General features: G+C 34.3%; 1 protein-coding gene across 9 annotated transcripts in view; it reads left to right on the top strand.

Moving 5' to 3' along the window:
- Positions 1-24,677, top strand: part of ABI1 (abl interactor 1) — a 92,335-nt gene that overhangs the window by 23,925 nt on the left and 43,733 nt on the right. For all 9 annotated transcript variants that reach the window (XM_052001027.1, XM_052001028.1, XM_052001019.1 and 6 more), the window contains exon 2: positions 17,825-17,992. In XM_052001027.1, coding sequence (XP_051856987.1) covers positions 17,825-17,992 — 168 coding nt within the window. The remainder of the gene's footprint in view (positions 1-17,824; positions 17,993-24,677) is intronic.

The following is a 24,677-nucleotide window of genomic DNA, read 5'->3' as shown; positions in this document are numbered from 1 at the left end:
AAGTAATATTTTTATAGAAAAAATCCACATATTTAAGAAATCCAAAAATATATGCAATATTCCACATATCTATAGTCTTCTCATTTCTCCTATTTGGAACTATGCTGCTTCTTTGTAATTTTGAAACATTCATTTGTGACTCTTGTGGTTATTTTTTTCATTTATATTGTTGTCGTTGTGTATGTTGTCTTTACACTGCTTACATCACTTAGTATTAGATCATGTATATCCATGTTTTGCTGTATTCATATTTGTCATGTTACAGTAAAGTAACATATTCAGGTATTATAACTTATTTAACCATCATTAATTTTGTTTACTCTTCTTTAATACTGTGAAAAAAACTTGCTACAAATATTTGGTATATATGAGACCTTTACCATATGCCTAACATTGGGATCTCTATGTCAGTGTTTATTATCTTCTAAAATGGGCATTGGCATATAAAATAATATTACTGTAATGGTAGTCTTTTTTAAAAAATTATATTCAATTTTTTCCAATTACATGTAAATATAATTTTTAACATTCATTTTAAATAAGATTTGGAGTTCTAATCTTTTTCCTTTCTCTTTATTCTCTTATCTCCTTAAGACAGTAAGAAATTTAATAGTCATGTAAAACATTTCCATTTTGTCATGTTATGAAAGAAGTTAAAAAAAGAAAAAAGTCTTTAAAAAAAAGAGTGAAAATAGTATGCTTCGATCTGCATTTAGATTCTATCAGTTCTTTTTCTGGATGTGGATAGTATTTTCCATGATGACGGGTTTGGAATTATCTTGGATCATTGTATTGCTAAGGGAGAGCTAAGTCAATCATAGTTGATTATCACACAGTGTTGCTGTTACCATGGGCATGCTCTCAATTTCCAATTCTTGCCACTGCAAAAAAGAGTTTCTATAAGTATTTTTGTACTTGTTGGTCCTTTTCTCTTTTTTATGATCTCCTTGGTATGCAGATCTAATAATAGTGAAGATGGTGAAGATCTAGTAACTCCACCAACTGCATATTAGTGTCCTAATTTTCCATGGTGGCCTTTTTGCACATATTTATTTTTGAGTGTGCTACAATAAGAAACAATCAAATATCCTGTGAAGTGTTTGTTTAAATGCTTAATAAAACTAATTTAACCAGTTTTTTTCTTTGCCTTTTAAGGAGAATCTGTGACCTATTCTTACATTTGACTTTGAACTTTCCCCCTAGTTTCATGAGATTCATTGGAGAACCTGAAACAGTCTCTGACCTCAGAGGGCTTAAGCTCTCCTTAGGAGAAACAACTGGTGTGGGAAGAAGTTGGGGAGGAGGGAAGAGGGAGGACACTGGATGGCAATTAAGCTGAATATTGAGGAAAACCAGAAATTTCAGGAAGTGCAGATCAGGGAAATACATTAGGGGCATTCCAGCCCAAAGGGACAGTCAGATGCAATGCCATAAGAGTTACTGTTCTATGTGAGGAACAGTAAGACAACCAATTTAACTGGATCTTTGCTTGCAGGAGGGACAATAAGGTAGGTTTAAAAAAGCTGGAAAAGAAGATTAGGGCTGGACTGTGATAGGCTTTAAATATCAAATAGGAGTTTGCTTTTGGTATTGGAATTATTTCCACAGCAGTGATAATTAAACCTTTGAGATACTGAGGAAATAATAGAAGATGAAGCAGATTAATTTATTTTTATATAAGTATAGCTTTTGCACAGCAAAATGTAATGCACTATCATCCATAAGAATGAGGCATTTTTGCATGCAACACTTCCAAGCAATCTTGGCATTCAAAATTTATAAGAAACTGGCACAGATTTATTAGTGTAAGAACCATGTTCTTTTTGCTAAGTAGTGAAAGTGTATGAACAGGCAATTCTGGAAAGAAGATACACAATACCTGTCACATGAAAAAATTTTCCTAATATGTAACATATTAACACAACTCTGAAATTCCATCTGACTTCCATCAAATTGACAAAAGTAAAAACTGACAAAGTTCAGTGCTCCTGTGTTTTCATAAACAGGGATGCTCTTTCATATATTGAAATTGTAAATTAGTCCAAATCTTTTTGGAAAGAAATGTAAAATTAAGAAGGAAATTATGAAAATGTGGATACACTTCAAAGCTTAGTGATCCTACTCCTGATGCTATTATGCTCCCAAGGAGGTTAGTAACAGAACAAAAAGATTTATCTGTATCATAATATTTCTAGGGACACTCTTAGTATCTTGGAACAAATTAAATATCCATAATTTTTCAAATAGTTGAAAAAATTTAGTGTATAAATATAAACGAGCTGGAATATAAACTCAAAGAAAATCAGAAAGGTAGTAATACAGATTAAGTGATGCAGATTAAATGATGAAAAAGCAGAACTAAAAGAACATTTCGTGTGTATATTGATATACTTATGTGGCAAAAGACTGAAATAATACAAAATTCACATCAAATACATAAGATACAAGATTTAAAAAAGGATTAGGGATATAATGACAATTTGAAATTAGTGCATATATTCATTGAAGTAGAATTAACAATATGTAAATAAAAAAAGTTAAAGAGTTGCTATCACTTAAGTCTGTTTTTGTTCCAATTTATATGGTTTTTAAAAAATTTTCTTATACCCTTGTTCATCTTTGAATACTTTTACTTTTCAATATAAGTAAATAATAATATCTATTTTTAAAAAAATGTTAACTAGCTGGCAGCAAAGTCTTTGTGGCAGGACAGAAAAGATAGGGCCTTTCTGAGAATTTTTACACTCTCCCCTTTTCTTTGTCTTGACCATTTGGGGGTGACTATACAGGTCTGCAGGAGCTCTAGTTAACAGCCCTTTTAACCTTATGTTCCTGAGAATTAGGAAAACTAACAGGGTCTTTTTAATGAGCTGCATAATCCCAGGTATTGAGATTAGGTTGATTGTGGCTATGACAAATGAGAGCCTAGGTGATTCTGCCATCCACAGCTGGCAAGTGATAGAATTGTAACTTGCTGGTTTTAAAAAATTAGAGGTTAGTGTTCTTTCTATTGTCCTAGCCTCTTCTCTCTTAAAGATAACATTCCCCCATCCCCGATTACATGTAAAGACAATTTTAAATGTTCATTTTGAAAAAACATTTTGAGTTCAAAATTCTCTCTGTGTTCCCTTCCCTTGGAGAGTAAGCAGTTTGATATGTGGCCTTCAATTAAATTAACATCATATATGTAGAAAGATTTCCTTCACCATTTACATTTGAACAACTACAGCCTCTCCAAGGAAGGATTGGATTGATTCACCCAGGTTTGCAATGCTCAGCCCATCCTTAATCCTTCACTTGACCTTTCCTTTGTATCCAACTACTTAAGTGATTTTATCTCTATAACATCTCTTATCTTTCTCCTCTTATATGACTATTACTCTAATTCAGGCTCTCATCACCTCTAGTCAGTAGTTATACAGAAAAATTAGTGCATTGGAATGGGGAGAGGATAGAATGAGACCAATTTGGAGACTGTTGCAATAGGTCAGGCAATAAGTAATGAGGGTGGTGGCCATAAAACTGGTTTGGCAACAGATTAGATGCTTGGGGTGAGGCAGAAATGAAGAGGATGACACTACTGTTGGGAATCTGATCGCTAGAAAGATTACCATCTGCTTTTCTTGCTGAACTGATTTGCTTGGTATTCTGTCTCCTCCATGTCTGGAATGTAGTAACTCAATGTCACCATTTTAGAATCCCGAGGATCTTTCAAAATTTAGTTCTAGCACCACTTTCTATATAAGGTTATTCTGATCTCCCTAGGCTTCTGGTGCCTCTTCAATAACTTGCAATTACTTTTTATGTAGTTTTATTTTTTTAATCTGCTTATATGTATACATATTTTCTCTCTCAATAGAATATAAATCTCTTGAGAGCAGGAACTATTCATTTTTCCTTTTTTTTTTTTTTTTGCCATTAGCATGGTGCTTAAAGCATAGTAGGTACTTGATTGATCAATTTTTTGGAGGAAGGGTGGGGAATCTAAAAGAAATAAATCAGTGCCATTCTGGCCTTCTTCCTTTACTTATCCTCCAAAGCTTGAAATCTATCAGTAAAGAAAAAATGTTTAATTCTACAGTTTTAAAGATAAAAGCTTAAACTACAAGTGGTCTAACATGTTGATTCAAACTTTCACGTGTAATTAACAAGTGTTAGTGACTAAAAAATGACTACATATGAAGTGAACTTTAGGGTATTGAAATGGAGCCTCGTGGGGCTGGGATACAGAGTGACCTATGCAGAAGGGAGGTCTAGGAAAAGAATTCATTTTGGCTGAGGTTCAATTTGGTTTATTCTATCTGAATAGGACAAAACTCTTTTAAAAGATACTATTATTCATCAGGTCTAAAAAAGCTTTAAAAAAATTTATAAAGTTTGAAAAGTTTTTGTTTGTTTTTAAGTATTTTAGGTTTATAAAGGAGTTTTGTTTCCAGAATATTTGTTAATTGAGTTACCACTATACTGACCTATTTCTCACACTGTGGGATACAAAAGGAGTATAAGAGTTTGGTTCCTGTGTCTAATTCAGTTCAGTAAATACTTAAGAGCATTTGTGTGAACATATTTGCAAAGATAGAATTCCTGTTTTCCTGGTATTATACTATACGGATTGTATAACTAATCCAAAATATATCATGATAAGTGCATAAAAGAAAATAAGAGCCAGTACAAAATAGTCCTTGGGCTTTTGAATTTGAGCTTGTTCTTGAAGGATGGATTAGGATTTGAATTGAAAAAGTCTTGGGTAGATTTATTCTAAGGATAGGTTGTAGGCAAAGACTATTGAAGTGTTTTGAACAGAGAAGTGATTTGCTCAATCAGATCTTTATAGAGGGAAGATTAATCTGGTGGAGGGAGCATTGTGATTATGGAATAGAAGAGAAAAATATATTTTTGCAGACTGTTTTGAGAAACTGTTACATGGTTTGAGACTGGTAGAAAAAAGGTGTTGGAAGTGGAGAGAATTTCTGAGTTAGAACATACAGTACTTGGTAACTAGTTGGATGTTAATAATAAAGGAAAAGGCTGTCACGGATGACATCAAGCTTTCCAACATTCAAAGTTTTGTAAATAGTAGTGAAATTGGGCAGAAATCAAAAAGTTAGGGCAAAGATGAATGGGGATTATAGCTTTATAGATTTCAACATGTGTTTTGAGTTGAGGGTTTATATTGCAGGACAAGATCTGGCTTTGAAATAAGAATTGAGAGAGCTATCAATAGAAAAGTGATAATTGAATTGCTTGTTAGGTAGTTATTGTTGTTTCTATTGCATCTCCATTTGGGATTTTCTTGGCAAAGTGGTTTGCCTTCTCCTCCCTTCCTCCCTCCCTCCCTCCTTTTCTTTTTAAACTCCAGTTCATTTTATAGATAAGGAACTGAGGCAAACAAGTGACTTGTTTGAAGTCACGCAGCTAGTATGCATCTGAGACTAGATATGTACTCAGAAAGTTGAGACTCTGGGCACTCTTACTACACTGTGCCACTTAGCTATTCAGTAGGTTGTAAGTACATACTATTAAACTTGCCAAGGGAGAGTTTAGAAGTAGGACCACTGGAGTGTCTCCCTGAGTAGGTCATTATGGCAGGATATTGAACCAAAGCTCTTTTCTAGTGATCTGAATGACATGACAGAGGCATTTCCTCATTCATACTTTTCTATGTAAAATCAAGAGTAGTTTTAGGAGAAAAAATCCTAACACTACAAACTTTTTATATATGGGGGAGGAAAATACTGGACATGAACTTAAGAAAACTGAATCATGTCTACAAATATTTATTTATTTATTTATTTATTTTATTGAGGCAATTAGGGTTAAGTGACTTGCCCAGGATCACACAGCCAGGAAGTGTTAAATGTCTGAGACCTGATTTGAACTCAGGTCTCCTGACTTCAGGGCCAGTACACTTTCTACCGCGCCATCTAGCTGCCCCTACAAACATTTATTAAGCAATTAATGTATTGTAGGCATGGTGATAAGTGATAGGGAAACATTTTGGCAAAAAAGACCATCTCTATTTTGGAAGAGCTTACACTATAATGAAGTAAAACAACACATAAAAGGAATGAAAAAGAATGGGGGAATGGAGGACATCTAATACCCATGGGAATATGGGGGCAAAGTCCAAAGAATGAAAGATGGCCTATTTGGGCCATTCCTTCAAATGAAGGCTGCAGAAGGAACTCAGTAATGGAAGAAGGATAGGATTTTGTGGGAAGAAGGAGAAGGCAGCTGGAAGTTCAGTGGCAAAAGCCTGAGAGTGCTAGGGAAATATTTCAGTTAATCTAATTATATCTTAAAACTAGAAATAAATGTTTTGCATTACACATCAAACAAGCATGTAAAAAATTGCCAAAGGATTTCCCCAGATCTCCATGCCTCAATATTGTGATTGAATACGCACATATGTTATATGTTATTTGGATTTAGCATATAGATATCTAATTATAATTGAATAATTATATTCAATCTGAATTATGAACTATAATTATAGGTATTATTCAATTTGAGTTATTGAGTTGAATTTTTCAAGAGAATTCCAATCCCCAGAAGAAAGGAAAACTGCTATTTTGGAAAGAATGGTTAAATGAAAGAGCAATTATGCCTGTCTATGACCATTGGTATGTAACTAAAGGCTTGTTTTGTCTGGAAACTTTTGCTAAAATGAATTTGCTGAAAGGAATTTTGTTAAAGTTCAGGTAAATTTTTATAATTTATTTTTTAGTTTGTGTCCTTGATAGTCCTTCCCTGAATAGTAATTTATTTTGGTGATTCTGCTTGTACTATGAATAATATATATGCTGCACTTAGTGTACATAATGCTTTTCTTCACCCATAAAAATTAATCAATAATACATTCCAGACTTTATATCTAAACATGGTGGTAAGGTATTGGTTAAAGTTAGAGTAGATTTTTTTTTTAAGCCTTAGGAGTAAAAAGTGCTAGATAAAATTTAAGAAATCTTCAGTGGTCCTGGATCTCATGGTTTGACCTGATATGAAGCCTTACTTATATCATAGATCTTTTATTCCCGATAAAATAAACCAATGTGGTAGATTCCCCAAGTGACCATAGTTGTTTGAGATCTATTTGATAAAGCTTTGGTTTAGAGTACATCAGAGATCAGTCACTGCTTTTTTCTGTGTGGCTTTTGAGCTAAAATAGTTATTTATGTTGTAAGTGAACCATATTTGGCTTGTTGGCCCATAGTTTGCTAACCTCTGCTTTAGATGAGTACTACTAAATAAGTAGTTTTGTAAACTTAGCCAGTTATTTATTGTCTTCACATCTCACTTAACTAGAGACAAAAATCAGCTAATACAGGGCACAGCTTTTAAATTTACTTTAAAGCTAGGATATGTTCTCTCACTTTTTCTTTTAGTGAATCTTATATAAATATAACATTTTGAGTGCTACTGTGTAGAAATTAACTTTATTGTAATTGTGCTGCTTTTTGTAACAAGTGAATCTGTTATCAGTCCTCTACTATTATAAATTGCCATTCTCACTAAAATGGGTATCAAAAGACAGATATGTTGTGGTTAAACAGATGTGTCAGCCTAATATTTTCTTCACAGGCAAGTAAAAAGAGTGGGCTTCATCCTCTTCTCAGACAAGAAAGATCACTTCCTGTGACACTTGATTTGCTTTTGGATAAGTATAAACAATAGATCACCACGAAGAGAAGTAGATCATAAAAATGAAGTAGTAAATTTAATGATGAACTTGATGAAATCTTAAAATAATGCTTAGTGACTTGAATGTGAAAGTGGGGGTAGAGGAACATTGTAATGACCATGGAAAATCTTAATTCACAAACTTCATATCTTTATGTATATGTAATCCTATATGAAGATACCGGACATGGAAAATAACATTATTCAACATGAAAATTGATGTGGGAAAGATTGCTTTCTAGATTCCCACCCCCTCCTAGTTAATGTAATTACCCTTTAACTCACAAATCCTGGTCCCTTTGTATTCCTATTGTAGATCCAGGCCTCTTCCAGCCCCACCCAGATCTGAGCCAACTTTGGGGCTACACCCAAAAAGCCCCTCTAGCTAAATCTCCTATTATAAAAGGGCCACGCTGGGAACCCCCTCTTTGCAGAGGTCCCAAACATGCTAGCCATATGAGGACCCTCTGTACTCTGGACCCTCTGTCTTGTGCCCTCCTTATGTATCTCCTTCCAAACCCAATAATAAACCTCTTTTATCAATCTAGCTCTCAGGCCAATAAATGCCTTTATTGGGTGGGGACTCGCACCTCTACTAGACCTCTGAGGGGGTTGCAGGGGAGCTCTTTTTGACTTCCTGTACCCCAAACCTGCCACTAGACCTCAACTAAACCCTAACTTCATTTAGGTACCCCAAATCTATACTTCATCAAAAATGACTGCTTTTTAATAGAAGATTACTTTACCACTGTTATGGTATGAATTTGGGGGTAATCTCAGAAGGCACTAAGATTCAGGAGGACTGGAAAGGCTTCTTGTAGAAGATGAGAGTTCAGCTGAGAACTTTAAGGAAATCAGGGAAGTTAAGATGCCAAAAGGAAGAGAGAAGAGGTTCCATATAAGAGGAACAGCCAGTGAAGACACTTAAAGAGAGTTGGGACACTCAGTATAATATACAAGAAAAAGTAGGGAAAAGGTAGGAAGGAGCCAGGTAATGAAGCAGTTTAAAAGCCAAACAGGATTTTATATTTGATCCTGGAGACAGGGAATTATGAACATATAACTAGAAAAGGAGGTGGGCTAGACATGTAATAAAAGTAAAAGAAGATTTATTTACAGCTCTAGTTTTATATTATTATGCTCAGGATTATTTTGAAAACAACATTTAAAAAAATCCAACAACCCTAGAGTAAAACTTCTGACTATTGCACAGAGTTTTTTAGAGAAATTAGGGAGAAGAGAAGAAGACAATAATAGGCTAAGATTTGAAACATGGAAGGATTGTGAGCTGCACATACTGAAGAGATATTATATTTGTTACATTAAGCATAACAGCAGGTATTTAGACATTACCTACATTAGTAATTTGTCAGTCAAGTTTTCTTTTATATTTAAAAAAAATAGGGGCAGCTAATTGGTGCAGTGGATAGAACACCAGCCCTAAAGTCAGGAGGACCTGAGTTCAAACAGATTTGAACTCAGACACATAACACTGACTAGCCATGTGACTCTAGGCAAGTTACTTAACCCCAATTGCCTCAGGGGGAAAAATAGAGGCAAATATATTACTGTTAGACATTGCAAACTAAGATAAACACAACTTTAAAAAAGTAATTGTATATAGCATATGTCACATAGGTCGGTCTTTTATTTTAAAAATATGCTTTTAAAAATAACTAATAGGGAGCAGCTACATGGCACAGTGGAAAGAGCAACAGCCCTGGAGTCAGGAGAACGGACACAAGTTCAAATCCGGCTTCAGACATTTAAGGCGTCCTAACTGTATGACCCTGAGCAAGTCACTAAACCCCAATTGCCTCAAAAAGAAAAAAGAAAAAAGGACCAATGTTAAACATAACTAATAGTTTTTGACATTTGTAAATTTAAATGAGGCATTCTTTTATTTATTTTCTTTTGATTTTAACTCTTGCAATTTTTGCCTTTTTTGTTATTGTTAATTTTTTTTGTGACTCTAGTGATAAACCCCAAATTATTGTTAAACATCAACAAAAGAAATATTTTTATATTGGCATAATTATAAGCTTGACAAATTGCAAAGAGGTAAAACTTGAACAAGTTGTATAAACTGGGTCAGACTTTAAACTTTAGTACTCCCATAGCACTGCACACAGACTCAGCTATTAAATATCCTTGACTGAACACTTACCATAGATAGGGAAGGAAAATAAAAGAACCCAAATTTGACACATAGAGATTTCATAAATGTATAGCTATTATTAAATGGAATTAAAATAGGTATTTGTCATTCAAGATAAATCCATTAGTAGATTCTAAGTAGTAACTTTGTGATTCTCATATTTTGAAATTTGGGTTGTGTCAGAAAATAATTATTCTTGCTTTCCTTTCAACTTCGTTTATTTTCTTGATCTGAAGGATAAAATAGGTTTTGATATATTAAATATATCTTTTAAGATCTTGAATTTAGAGCTGAGAGATCAGTCAAATTCCTCATTGTTATCTTCCATAGGTTTAATTATCTTTTTCTATTCTGGTTTAATTATCCCTCTGTTCAGGTGATTCTTAGTTCCGTATCCAGCCCCAGTTTTTCTCCTGAACTTCATTTTTGTATCACCAACTTTATCAGGTGCACATTTCAGACTGAATGTCCTGGCAATATCTCAAACTCAACATGTTCAAAATAGAACTCATTATTCTCACTCCCCAAATCTTCTTCATAACCTCTCTTATTTCATTCAGACGTACCACCATTTTTCTGTTCTCCTAGATTTGTAACTTGGTATTATCCTTGAATCCTTCTGACTTTCCCTAATCTCAGATGGTCAGGCATTTGTTAAATCTGGTCTTCTCCTTCCATTCATATAGCCAGCACTTTAGTTCTGAGTCTGTGAATGTCCAGATGTAATGACTCTAAATTAGCATTGTCCTATACTTAGCCATATCTGCTTATCTGGATTTTTGCTTTTTTTTTTTTTTTTTTTCTTCAGTTTTCTCACCTGCAAAGTGAGGGGGTTTGATTGATGCCTTCTGTCTCTTAAATCTATGGTTCTAGACTTTTTTTCTGGCAGAATTAGGAAGTTCAGGAATAGAGCAAGGAGGATTCGGAGCAAAATCATTGAATTTGAAGTTTGGAAGGAATCTTGGTGATCATGTAGTCCAACCTGTATAGGTATAGTATTAACCTGTTTAGTTTTGGGACTCCGGGGGGTGGGGGGGGAAGGAGAGAAGAGAAGACTTCAGATAACCCAGAATAAGCAATGTTTAGACTATCTGGATCATTTGTAGATCCTGAGATTCACTGTAATAATATATATTTAGAAAATGGACACATCTCTCTTTCCTTCCTTTGTCAAGTGGATACGCAAATAGACTTCTCACAGATATTTTCATTGCAGGAAATACAGCCTTTTAGATAATATTGCTGAACTTAATTATGTTTTATTGTTGAAATAGATAGATAAACCATCTTTGGAGTCAGGAAGAACTGGATTCATGTGTTGCCTTTTGATGAATCCTAGTTGTATAACTGGGCAAGTCACTTAACTTAGAATTGTAGGCAACTTTTTAAAGACTGAGTTGCAAAGACCCAAAGTTCCTTATCTAGGAATTTTCTGAAACAATGAAAGATTGGGTACAGTCCCTGTTCTAGCTCTAACTCTTCTAGTACTTAAGCCTAACTCAAAGGTATATGGAGAATTTTAAGGTCAGATTTTTTTTCTCTTCCTCTTCAATGAAATGTAAATATTTTTAATCCCAGATGCCATGTGTGCCATTTCTTTATAAGTCTTATTCAAATGAACTATAGTTTAAGTAAATCTGTGTTTAAAGAAAAAAGTTGGAGAGGTTTTCTTCCTTCTGTACTTACTTCATCTAGATTTCTCAGTGTTGCTTTCTTATGCTAATTTATAAAAGATTCCTGTGATGTTTTGTTATATTCAAATAAAGTTTGTAAGTGTTAGAATCTTATGAATAAGTATTCAGCCTGCTTTGAGAATTCTATTGATAAAACAATTCAACAGAGAAAGGAAGTTCCCAGATTAATTAAGAAAAATATAAAATGATATTCATGAGTCTTTGAACTCCTGATGTGCTTCTCAGTTTATCTCTTCTTTCTTAAAAATTCTTTTCTCATTTAACCTCAGAAACACATAAGGATTATCAGGATATGACAATAATGTATAGAAAATGGCATTTGAAACACATATGCCTCCTAAATCTTAGTTTCACTTTTTGAGAGGTACTGTTGAACAATGAAAAGATTGTTCAACTTGGGGTTTAAATGTTGGACTTCAGATTTTACCTCTACTTTTGTATGACTTTGGGCGAGTTACTTCACAATGTGTGCCCTACCTCAAACAGGCAAATTTCATAAGATTGTGAGGGATAAGAGTTTGATAGCCTGAAGAATAATGTTTAACACATCTATTTCTCATACTAGTATGTTACTGAATTTTTCATAATGGGAAAATTGAGTGGGCCCAATATTTATAAGATTTTCTGTCTTGAATATTATATATAATACAGAGACAAAGTAATTTGCCCCATCTAGTCGTTGGTTGGATTCTTTTTTTTCCCTAAAAATGACTTAAAACGTCACAGTGAATCAAAATTTCTGGGTATTGATGGCTCCATTAAAGATTTAGTTTTTCTGTTTTATGTGAATGGAGTGTGTGGAGAATAAAATTCTGTAATTTGACCATAAAATAGCTGAACTAATACCTGAACTAGAGCAGAAGTTGTTCACCATTTTTGTGTCATGGATCCCTTCCTGGCATTATTTTTAAAATTTCATTTCATTTCATTTTTTATAATAGCTTTTTATTTTTTCAAATGCATGCAAAGATAGTTTTCAACATTTACCTTTGCAATACCTTGTGTTCCAGATTTTTCTTCCTCTCCATTCTCTTCTCAACCCTTCTCTACATAGCAAGCAAGCCAATATAGGTTAAAGAAAACAAATTTTATTGAAAATTATTAAACTATTAAAACAAATAAAAAATCGAAGTTCATAGATCCTAAGATAAGAACTTCTTGAGTTGGAGGCAACTAGTTAGTGAAATGGGTAGAGCACCAGATATAATTAGGAAGAACTGAGTTCACTTGAGCCCCGAGACACTTAGCTGTATAACCCTGAATAAATTTTTTAATCCCTTTCTGCTTCAGTTAGCCCTATGTCATAAAAGTTGTTTTGAAGATCATATGAGATATTTGTACTATACCTATCACATGCCTGACATGTAGTATAGGTGCTTAATAAATGCTTGGTTCTTTATGTTTAAGGGGTTTAGATAAATCTTCATAAAATTACAGTCAAAATTTTAGAGTAGTTGATGGTCCAAATGCAGCTGAACATAGACTTTTTGAAAGTTTAGACAAAGAGATTTTTTTTCTACTATATACATTTGTTAATCTTATATTAAATGCACAACATTATGCCCAATAGATAACAAGTACCTAGAAGAATTTCTGTTTTCAGAGAAGGCTTCATGAAGACATGGTGACTGAGGTGATCCTGGAAGGAAAGGTACAGAGGTGGAGAAGAAAAAGGAGTAATGGGGATCAGGTTAAATGCTATTTTCTTAAGGTTGGAACTTCTGGTATGGACAGGAATGAGGACTTGGACTTCTTTCACACAGCTGCTAAAGTGACTTTTCTAAAGTGCCAAACATTACTATTCTAATGTTACTACTCAGGGACTCCTGTGGTTGCTAACCCTTTTCTCTAGGACCAACTAATAATGGCCAACTTTCATATAGCATTTACTACATGCCAGAAACCATGCTAAGTGCTTTACATTTATTATCTTGTTGATCTTTACAATAATTCTGAGAAATAGGTATTGTTATCCCCATTTTACAGTTGAGAAAACTGTGGTAAATAGAGGTTAAGTGAACTGCCCAAGGTCACACAGCTATTAAGTATCTGAGGACAGATTCATATGGTTTGAGGTAACACACCTGTTTTCCTAAAGCAATAATTAAGTTGCTGGGAATAGAGTGCAAGCCAGTTTATATGTAGAGGTGGGGAAGGGATAATGGGAGTAGATAGGAGAGGTAGAGTAACAGAGTAGAGCCTTGAATTTCAGACAGACCACTAAACATTGAAGGATTTAGAGGTGAGAGTAGATAGACAAAACTGACTGTCTAAAATGAATAATGTTTGTCAGTGGCATGTGGAAGAGGGAAGAATAGAAAGGAAACATCTGCTAAGATGCTACAGTTGTCCAGAAAGAAGTAATGAAGGTCTGGACTATCCCAGATGGTAGCAGTGGGACTAGAGAAAAAACAAAGGCTATGAGAAATTGTCAAGATAGAATCTGAAATTATTTGCAGATGAAGCAACACATATATGGTGAAAAATGGATATCCGATAGAAAGTACTTTGTTTATTATGGGAAATGTTGGCAGCTGAGGGGCATCAGGAAAGGCTCTGTATAGGGGAAGGGATTTAAACTTGGAACTTTCTCTTTATTTACTTATTTCATTAAAGCTTTTTAATTTTCAAAAAAGATATGCGTGGATAATTTTTCTTTTTCTTTTTTTTTTTTTTAAATAACTTTTTATTGACAGAACCCATGCCAGGGTAATTTTTTACATTATTCCTTGCACTCACTTCTATTCCGATTTTTCCCCTCCTTCCCTTCACTCCCTCCCCCAGATGGCAAGCAGTCCTATATATGCTAGATATGTTGCAGTATATCCTAGATATAATATATGTGTACAGAACCGAACAGTTCTCTTGTTGCACAGGGAGAGTTGGATTCAGAAGGTAGAAATAACCTGGGAAGAAAAACAAAAATGCAAACAGTTTACATTCATTTCCCAGTGTTCTTTCTTTGGGTGTAGCTGCTTCTGTCCATCATTGATAAGTTGGACTGAGTTAGATTTCTTTGTCAAAGAAATCCACTTCCATCAACATACATCCTCATACTGTATCATTGTTGAGGTATATAATAATCTTCTGGTTCTGCTCATTTCACTTAGCAATGTTCATGTAAGTCTCTCTAAGCCTGTCTTTATTCAGCGTGGATAATTTTTCAACATTAATCCTTGCAAAACCTTGTGTTCCAATTTTTCTTCCTCCAACAAATAATCCAATATATGTTAAACATGGTAAAAATATGTTAAATCCAGTAAATTCACGCATATTTATTTAGTTTTCTTATTGCACAAGAAAAATCAAATCAGAAAGGGAAAAAATTAGAAAGAAAATAAAATGCAAGCAAACAACAAAAAGAGTGAAAACACTATGTTGTGATCCACCCTTAGTTCCCACAGTCCTCTCTCTGGGTGTAGCTGGCTCTCTTCATCACTGAACAATTGGAACGCGTTTGAGTCATCTCATTGTTGAAGAGAGCCACATCCATCAGAATTGATCATCATATAATCTTGTGATCGTATAAAATGATCTCCTGGTTCTGTGAGTGAGGAGTGAGGAGGTGAGAATGGGCATTCCAGACATGGAATAAAAACAGAAGATATGAAATGATATTGTGTTAAGCAGTAATAAGTAGCTTAGGGTGACCATGCTAATTTGATATGAAGGTGAGTGAGAAACTTAAGAAAGTTAGACTGGGTACAGATTGGGAAAGTGTCAAACAGAAGGGCTCATATTTTATTCTAGAGGAACAAGGCTGGCATTGGAGTGTGGAGGGCCAAAGATTTTGCTGTGGTCAGACATGAGTTCTAGGTTTATCACTTTGGCAGCTGGGGATGGATTATAGAGAGGGCTGAGATGAGCTGGGAGGCTGATAAGGAGATAGAAGAACCAGCTAAGCTTAGAACCCTCCTAGAAGTTTACTTTAGATCTTAGTAATTTGAAGGAAAGAGTGTCAGTGGAAAATTTTTCTTTTTGTTTTTGGACAAGGGAAGATCTGCATTTGTGCACAGTCATCATGCAAGGAGCTAGGAAGGGGATATAATGAATCTTGAAGAGAGAGTTCTGTAGAACAAGGAGAGGTTTAGGGTCAAGAGTGCTAGTGGAAGAAAAGGCAAAAATTAGCTTCGGTAATGAATGAATTGAAATAAAACTAATCCAAGCTATAATTGGAGGAAAATGACGCAGAAAGTGGGCTCTAGAATTCACCATTCTCTGACATGGTGACTCAGTATGTTCTTGCAAAGAACTGGCAGATTTTTTTCTCCCTAGTTCTCTCTCTGGATGCAGATGACATTTTTATTCAAAGTTTATTGGGATTGTCTTAGATCATTGAACCCTTGAGAAGAACCAAATCTTTAATAGTTGATCATCACACAGTTTTGCTGTTACTGTGCACTTATTCCCAGTTGTACTTGTTTCTATAAATCAGTTTGTGTAAATTTTTTTATGCCTTTCTAAAATCAGCTCATTCATCATTTTTTATATAGAACAATAATATTCTATTACTTTCATATACTATAACTTATTGAGCCATTTCCCAATTGATGGGCATCTTTCCAATTCTTTAGCAAGTGTATCATTGACCATTTCTTTGAAAAGCTTTCATTTCAACCTTTGTCCAGTTTGGATGGACTCATTTTATTTAGTCCATTATTTGACGTATGTGCTTTACTGCTATTTGAAACCTGCTTTTCATTTTTGCTTTCTAACTAAAATATACTTGAAGCTCATTTATGGCAGTGAATGTGTTTAATAGTTTGTGACAGCAGCACACAGGTGGCTAGTACAATGAAATGCATGGTTTAGAGGTCTAGTGAATTTGTTGAATTAAGTTATATTATTAACCTATAACTGGGTGTGGTAGTTTTGCATTTATTTTCCTTTTTCCCTCTAAAGGTATTATTTGAACTATGACTGATGTTTGTACCTAACTGAACTTTTTAGAGGTAGCCTTCTTCTATTGCTTTTTTTCCCTTTTTACAAAATATTTTATTTTTCCCTATTACATATAAAAACAGTTTTTAACATTTACTTTTGAAAAAAAATTGTTTCAAATTATTTCTTTTTAACCATTCTTTCTCCCTACCCTTAGATGGTAAACAGTGTTATATAGATTATACATGTGCAATCATGCAAGACATTTCTATATTAGTCATGTAAAAGGAAATGCAGATCAAGCAAAAAGATTTTAAAAGTTCGTTTGCAACCTTTTGTCAGGAAGAACTCAAAATGTTTTGAGGAGAGAAAACAGAACTATAAAACTGAAACAAAGTACAGAAGCTTAGTTCTTTAGAATATTTTTGCTTCCTTGTTTCTCCTCTTCTGCCTGGGAAGTTTACAGGATTTTCCTAGTCCATTAACTACTAGTAAGGGAGAGTACTGGGAGAAATTAGGATGTCAATCAACAAGGAATTAAAAAAAAATTTTTTTTCAACTTAATTTTTTTTTTATCAACAAGGATTTTTTAAAATAAATTATATAATATATATTGTGTGTATATATAATATATACAATACAATACAATATGTAATATATACAATATACAAATATATACTATATAAAATAGGATTTTATTTTTACTAGTATATGTTTGAATCAATTCCTTATGTCTTAGATAGCATACATTTATTAGAAGAACTTTATGCAGATATTTTTTCTTCAGTTAATTATTTCCCTTATAATTTTAACTGTATTAATTTTGTTTGTGAATAAACTTTGAAATTTTATATATATTGAGTTGGCTTTTAAAGATAGCCAGTAGGAAATTTTAATTGTGGGGACATGATTTTCCCCTCTTTGTTCTGGATACTGTGATTTCACTATAAAGGCAAAGGAAAGACTAAAGGCAGATAATTGTGGACAGAATTGTGGAACCTTATAAAGAAGTATGTAGAGTAGTGCTTTCAAACTCAAATGGGCCACTAATCTGTACATGAGGATCTTTGTGGGACACATTGATGTACTATCAAAGTGTAATATTATTAGTGTTTTATTATGTTTTTTGATTTTTAAAAACTGTTTCTCATTTACATTTTAATCTAGTTTAGACTGTATTTGGGATTTTTGTGAGCAACATATTTTAGACTTGTGATTCAGAGACCATTTCAGAAGACAAAGGTTATTGTTACTAAAATGCAAATTTTGTTTTATTGCTGATGTGCTTTTTTGGGCCAGTAATTATGTTTTTTTTTTTTCCAGTGTAATTAGATGTATAATTTTGCTTCCCCATAGTATCCATTAAATTGTTTTGTTATTAATGTTTTGTTTTGTTTTGTTAATATTTCAGGCTCCAGATAAAAGGAAAGCACTAGAAGAGACCAAAGCCTACACCACCCAATCCTTAGCTAGTGTTGCTTATCAGATAAATGCATTGGCCAACAATGTGCTCCAACTACTGGACATCCAAGCTTCTCAGCTTAGGAGAATGGAGTCTTCCATCAACCATATCTCCCAGGTAACAACAACAACAAAAAAAAGGTTTCTCTTTAGTCAATCTATTACAAAACTTTAAAGGATGAAGAATTTGCTAGTTCTGTTGATTGACTGTAGACTGTTGAAAAACCATTCTGAGCTTGTTTTATATTCTATAAATTTTTCATGAAAGATTATTATGAATAAGCAATAATGAAATCTCAGAATATATTAATTGAAGAATGATACCTGAAGTGAGAAAGGCAGTAATCTCATATTCTGTAGTGGTTAAAACATACCTTGAGTATCTTACCACTTTTATAATTTTATTTTGTTAATAAAGATTTTTATCTTGGAATCAAAAGTATCCATAGTATTCATATTTAGTTCACGCTTTTGACATTTCTATTGAAACATTGATACAAATACACTAGAACCTTGGTATAGCATAATTCATTAAATACTAGATACAGCTCAACAAACCCTGGCTACGAGGGCATCATGGTGCCTAACAAAAATATATAAATATATATATATATATATATATTTTTTGATGGATGCTTAGTATCTTAATTTTTTTTTTTAAATTTTGCTTTTTTGAAATCAGCATAATCAGTGCCTTTGTGTCAATATCTGTTGTTTTGGAAGTATACCCTCTCTCCATCTTTGGAATTCAACCTTCTGTTGTTATTAAAAAAAAAAAAGCAAACTCCCCCCCAAAATAACTAGTTAAGCAAAAGAAAGCGCGCGCGTGGGCGCGTGTGTGCGCGTGTGTATGTATGTGTGTGTGTGTGTCTCTGCTTGTGTCCCTGCTTGCCAAGACAGGTAAGGTAGGTATTATGGAAGTATAGTTTGGGAGGGAAACTATTGGCTGAAGGGAGCATTAGAAAAAGACTATGCAAAAGATGGTAGTTGAGTTGCATCTTAAATGAAGAAAGGGACTTTGATGTATTCCAAACATGCTGGCCAACGTAAAGTCATGGAGATGAATGAATAAAGCCTAGAGCTTACTATGGGCCGAGTACTTTACTGAATGCTGGGGATACCAGCAGGACAGTCTTTACTTGAGCTTTCATTCCAATGTAAGCAGATAATGTGTGGAAGGTTTTAGCTGCAAGTCACATGGATGCCTTGGTTCTTTGGGGAAGGCCAGGGTTAATGCCTCTTCCTTAGTGTCCACAAGTATTCCACTGGAAAAAAAATCATATCTGTTTTTGATCTTGAACCTTTTCACATTGTCAAAGACTTTGGGGGTAAGAGCTTTCTTTGTTGGGACCTCTTTAGTAGCTGTGGCTGTAGTTTTTGCAGGAGCAATTACCAGGTACATCCTGAGAGGAGAGCTTGTTTCCCAGGTGAGAGTTGAGGGCACTGGACTGGAAGCATTGCTATTCCTAAGGCTCTTAGGATCTTGGGTTCAGGCTCCTGGACTGTTCAAACAAAAGGGAGATACTGGTCACAGCCGCAGGGGCAGCAGTGGCAGGTATTGGACTTGCCTAATGCTAGAGGTATTGGACATCCTGCTTCCTTTCTCTTCCTCAAGGCCTCCCTGCTTCAGGGACACTGCCACACAATCAAGTCTGGAAAAAGAGAAAGGTCAGTTTGGGAGACCACGTGCCTAGTGAGGGGGAAATGATACGTCGGGTCCAGGTTGTGAAGGAGTTTAAAAACTATAAACAGAAAATTTTATTGATACTGATATTTTATCCTAGAGACAATATGAAGCTTCTGGAGTTGATTGAATAGGGGAATCATGAGAATGGATCTGTACTTAAGGAAAAGTGGTTTTACAACTATGTGTGAGATGAACTGGAGTAGTGAGTGAGTAGGGGAAAAGTTGGAACAGAAGGTTTTGCAAGGGTCAGTGCTGAAAAATTAATCATGCATATATCTTATAAATAAAAAGCTATTAAAAAAATAATGCTAGAGTTTTAATAAAAGAGGTAAATGGCATTCTTGAATGCCAAAGCCTCTCATGGCAAAGATGAGTCAAGGCTTTTATGGCCTTAGAAAACTGGGTGTTCCAAAGAGTGGCAGTCAACTCTGGTTGGTTAACAAGTAATGAGAGAATGAAAATGAACAATAAGAAGCTGTGGAATTATTCTAACGAATTTTGATTATATCATTTACTTCCAAATTACCGCCAGCCTTGAGCAATCTCATCAAAGAATTTATCCCCATCAGAACCTGAGAAGAGCACCATGGGCTTTCTGAACTTAGATTAAATTCCTTTTAAGATTGGGTGGGGTCTGACCAGATCTTGGAGAATTAATTCAATCTCATTATCTATATGTGCTTTAAGAGACTGAACTTTAAAATCAGGACTAGAAAAAAGGGGAATTCTGAATCTTTCCAAATGATTATTTCTTAATAATCATTTCTCTTAGATGAGGTGAATAAAGGCCTAATGGATAGGTTTCAGATTCATAGCTTGCAAAAGTCCTACGTGTCTCCTGTACCAGTTTAAATTGTAATGGAGAATATTTAACAAAATTAACAAAAATACAATAGAATCATAGATATTAATAATATGGTTTTCTAAGTGAATATGGAAACTGCATAGCTCCTTAGCACATAGCCCTTTAGACTAGGTTTTGGGTACCAGAGATGTTATAGAATTGGAAATGGCAAGATTTAGTAGCCGATAAGAATATGAGATCGGGGAAAGCTGAGAATAAAGCTGTTTGGAACTGGGAGCTGGAAAGCTAGCAATGTTTTTACCAAAAATAGGAAAGTTTGGGACATGTTGCACATAAAATGTTTTTTGAACATTGAGTTTGAAATGTCCATTAGCTGGTGATATTGTGGGAACTGAAGCTCAGGGTAGAGATAGGGTTTGAATAAAGAAATCTGTGCATCTTTTAAATTGAGGTAGTTAAACCTGGGAGAGCTGATATGATTAAAAAGTGAGAGTGATATAAATGAGCCAGGGACAGAACCTTGAAAGAAACCCACAATTATGGGCTATGTTATAAGTAAGGAAGAACAGTCAGATGGGAAGAAAGACAAGAAGGGAGGAAAGATTTCTATTGCGTGGGTACTTGCTAGGCTTTTGGGAAAGTGGAGCAGCCTGGGATCAATTGATTTGGCAGTCTACTGTTGTTGAAGCTCCTTAGCCAGAGACTTAGCAGTGGAGATAGAGAGGACAAATGTTTATTGCCTGGCTGTCCTGGTTGTGAGAATTGAATTCAACCGTCTGTGTGTAGGAATAGATGAGACAGATGATGGCAGTAAACTAGGGTGAGGGGTCATAATACATCAGCAGCACAGGATTCAGGATCGAGAAGAGCTGTGATGGCAAACTCTGACATAGTGTTGAGAGGAAAGTGAAATCAGAGCTCAGGTTTTCAAAGTATTTTTTGAAGATGATATGCTTTTCTATTTTTTTTTTTAATGATGCTTTCTTCACAATCATTTTCTGATATATTCTATCACTGAACCCTTAAAAATGAAAAACCAGCAAAGCCACGTAGTTCAATGAAAAGTCCACTGACTCTGGAGTTGGGGCATCTGGATCCACCTCAGTATAAGATAAAGTTAGTGACCTCCATGATCTCTGATATTCCTTCTAACTCTTGATCTGTGATCCTGAACCAATTAGGTCAAATTGTATGCAAAATATTTTGAATCTTGGGCATTTGCCTACCTTTTGAGAGAATGATGTTACATCTTGTCCTTTGGGACTATAGTTTATTTTACATGATGTTAATATGAAAAAAGCCACTTTTTTCTCTGTTGTGTTTATTTTTCCAATTATATATAAAGATAATTTTCAGTATTCATTTTTGTAAGATTTTGAGTTCCAAATTTTTCCCCCCTCCTTCCTTTAACCTCTTCCTTCCCCAAGATACCATATATTAGTCTGATATATTATGCATCAACACATTTTCATATTTGTCATATTGTGAAAGAATTTAGAACAAAAGAGAAAAATCACAAAAAAGAAAAAGCAAATAAAAAAAAGTTGAAAATAGTATGATTTAATCCTCTATAATTCTCTCTCTAAATGCAGATGGCATTTTCCATTTGGATCACTGTATTGCTGAGAAAAGCTACGTCTATCATGGTTGATCATCACACACTCTTGCTGTTATTGTATACATGTTCTCATGGTTCTGCTCATTTCACTTAGCATCAGTTCTTGTAAGTCTTTCTAAACTTTTCTGAAATCAACCTGCTCATTATTTCTTTTAGAACAATAATATTTCATTACATTCAGGCGCCATAACTTACTCAGAAAAAAAGCCACTTAATCCCATCTTTTCCTACTTATTAAACTATATTTTGCTTTTTAAAAAATAGGTTTGTTGTTGCTGCTTTTTTTTTAAAATGTGGAAGAATTATACATTCTTTGAAGAAGATAAATGGCTTAGAAGAATTTTTGTATATCTTATTCCTTTTCAAATAGTCTAATTTAACTTGTCTGAAAAATATGTAACTACTCTTACTGATTATATAAAGTCTTGAAGTTCCTTTGGAGATTTGTCTTTAAGGCTGTGTTAGTGACTCTTTAAAGTTTTAAAGTCATTAAAGGAATGACTTCCTATTTATTAATTGATGATTCCCTAGTAATTTCTGTTACAAAGGATTTACTTGGTTGTAGATTTTTGATCTTTTGTTAGTAATTTATTGAAAACTTTTTCTTTTGAACCTACAAGTCTCATTTTAGTCTTAAAATCTCAGTAGACATGTTTTGTATTAGTCTACAGAAACTTATGGAAAAACTTTCTATAGCTTTCTTTAGTTTTTTAAAAAATTTTAACAGACATAAAAAGCATTTCTACACATATTAGAACAGGAAAAGAATTTTATTTATTTTTTTAAATAACTTTTTATGGACAGAACCTATGCCAGGGTAATTTTTTTTACAACATTATCCCTTGCACTCACTTCTGTTCCGAATTTTTTTCCCCTTCCTCCCTCTACCGCCTCCCCCAGATGGCAAGCAGTCCGATACATATTAAATATGTCATAGTATGTCCTAGATACAGAAGGTAGAAATAACTCGGGAAGAAAAACAAAAATGCAAACAGTTTACATTCATTTCCCAGTGTTCTTTCTTTGGGTGTAGCTGCTTCTGTCCATCATTGATCAGTTGAAACTGAATTAACTCTCTTTATCGAAGAGATCCACTTCCATCAGAATACATCCTCAAATAGTGTTGTTGTTGAGGTATATAATGATTTCTTGGTTCTGCTCATTTCACTTAGCATCAGTTCATGTAAGTCTCTCCAAGCCTCTCTGTATTCGTCCTGCTGGTCATTTCTTACAGAACAATAATATTCCATAACGTTCATATACCACAATTTACCCAACCATTCTCCAATTGATGGGCATCCATTCATTTTCCAGTTTCTAGCCATTATAAACAGGGCTGCCTCAAACATTTTGGCATATACAGGTCCCTTTCCCTTCTTTAGTATTTCTTTGGGGTATAAGCCCAGTAGTAGCACTGCTGGTTCAAAGAGTATGCACAGTTTGGTAAGTTTTTGAGCATAATTCCAGATTGCTCTCCAGGATGGTTGGATTCGTTCACAACTCCACCAACAGTGCATCAGTGTCCCAGTTTTCCCGCATCATCTCCAACATTCATCATTATTTTTTCCTGTCATCTTAGCTAATCTGACAGGTGTGTAGTGGTATCTCAGAGTTGTCTTAATTTGCATTTCTCTGATCAATAGTGATTTGGAACACTTTCATATGAGGGAAATAGTTTGTTTCATCATCTGAAAATTGTCTGTTCATATCCTTTGACCATTTATCAATTAGAGAATGGCTTGATTTCTTATAGATTAGAGTCAATTCTCTATATATTTTGGAAATGAGTCCTTTATCAGAACCTTTATCTGTGAAGATGTAGGAAAAGAATTTTATATGAAACTCTGAATCTGTTAATTTACAGCCTTCTTTTTAAAAATGTATATAAATTAAATATGCTAATTTCAAAGCTGTCTTATTTTTCTGTTTTCTTGAGAATTTTCTTTTTTCTATATGTTTAAAAATGCTTTCATAATCCCTTTTTTATGGGGGATGGGAAACATAATAATTATTTTACTTTTTCAAATACTACCCTTTCTATACACACAAAAAGAAAAAAAATTAGCAAATAAGTATCATCAAACAAAATAATCTATACATTTGCCGTATCTAAAAATGTATCATTCTGTTATTTTAGCCCACCAAGGGGCTGGACTCGATTGGGCATCTGTCATTTGCCCTAAAGGACTTCCTGCTATCTTCTTTTTCCCAATTAAACCCTTTAAAACAGAATCATTCTATCACAGGATCTTTGCTTTTATTACTTAGATCCCTCAATATTCTACAAATACATGAATGTTTGAGGACTCATTTGTTTCTTCTCCCCTGGTACAGTGTTAATTCTACTTCATCATCTAGCTCAGAGGGTGGGGAACCTCCTTTCTGCTGGCCCTTTGGATATTTATAATATCATTCGTGGATCCTGCAAAATTATCAACTTATAGAACTGAAGTTGTGGGAGATTGTTGTACCTAGCTTTCAGCTCATCATCTCCTACAGTTGCTTTAGCAACTGATTTCAAGGCATGTAGGCCAGATGTTCCCTACTCTGATCTAGGTTCTTTCCAATTATTTGAGTAAATTTACTTTTGTAGTCTTCTGGAAGAGCCCTTTAGCATTCTAGAATTTCATACAGTCAGTGCACTGCCATCTGCACACAGGGGCATCTGTAGTTCTCAGCATCCACAAATAGTT

The sequence above is a fragment of the Antechinus flavipes genome, chromosome 5 (assembly GCF_016432865.1).
Source record: "Antechinus flavipes isolate AdamAnt ecotype Samford, QLD, Australia chromosome 5, AdamAnt_v2, whole genome shotgun sequence".
Lineage (NCBI taxonomy): Eukaryota > Metazoa > Chordata > Mammalia > Dasyuromorphia > Dasyuridae > Antechinus > Antechinus flavipes.
This window is presented reverse-complemented; position numbering and strand designations above follow the sequence as displayed.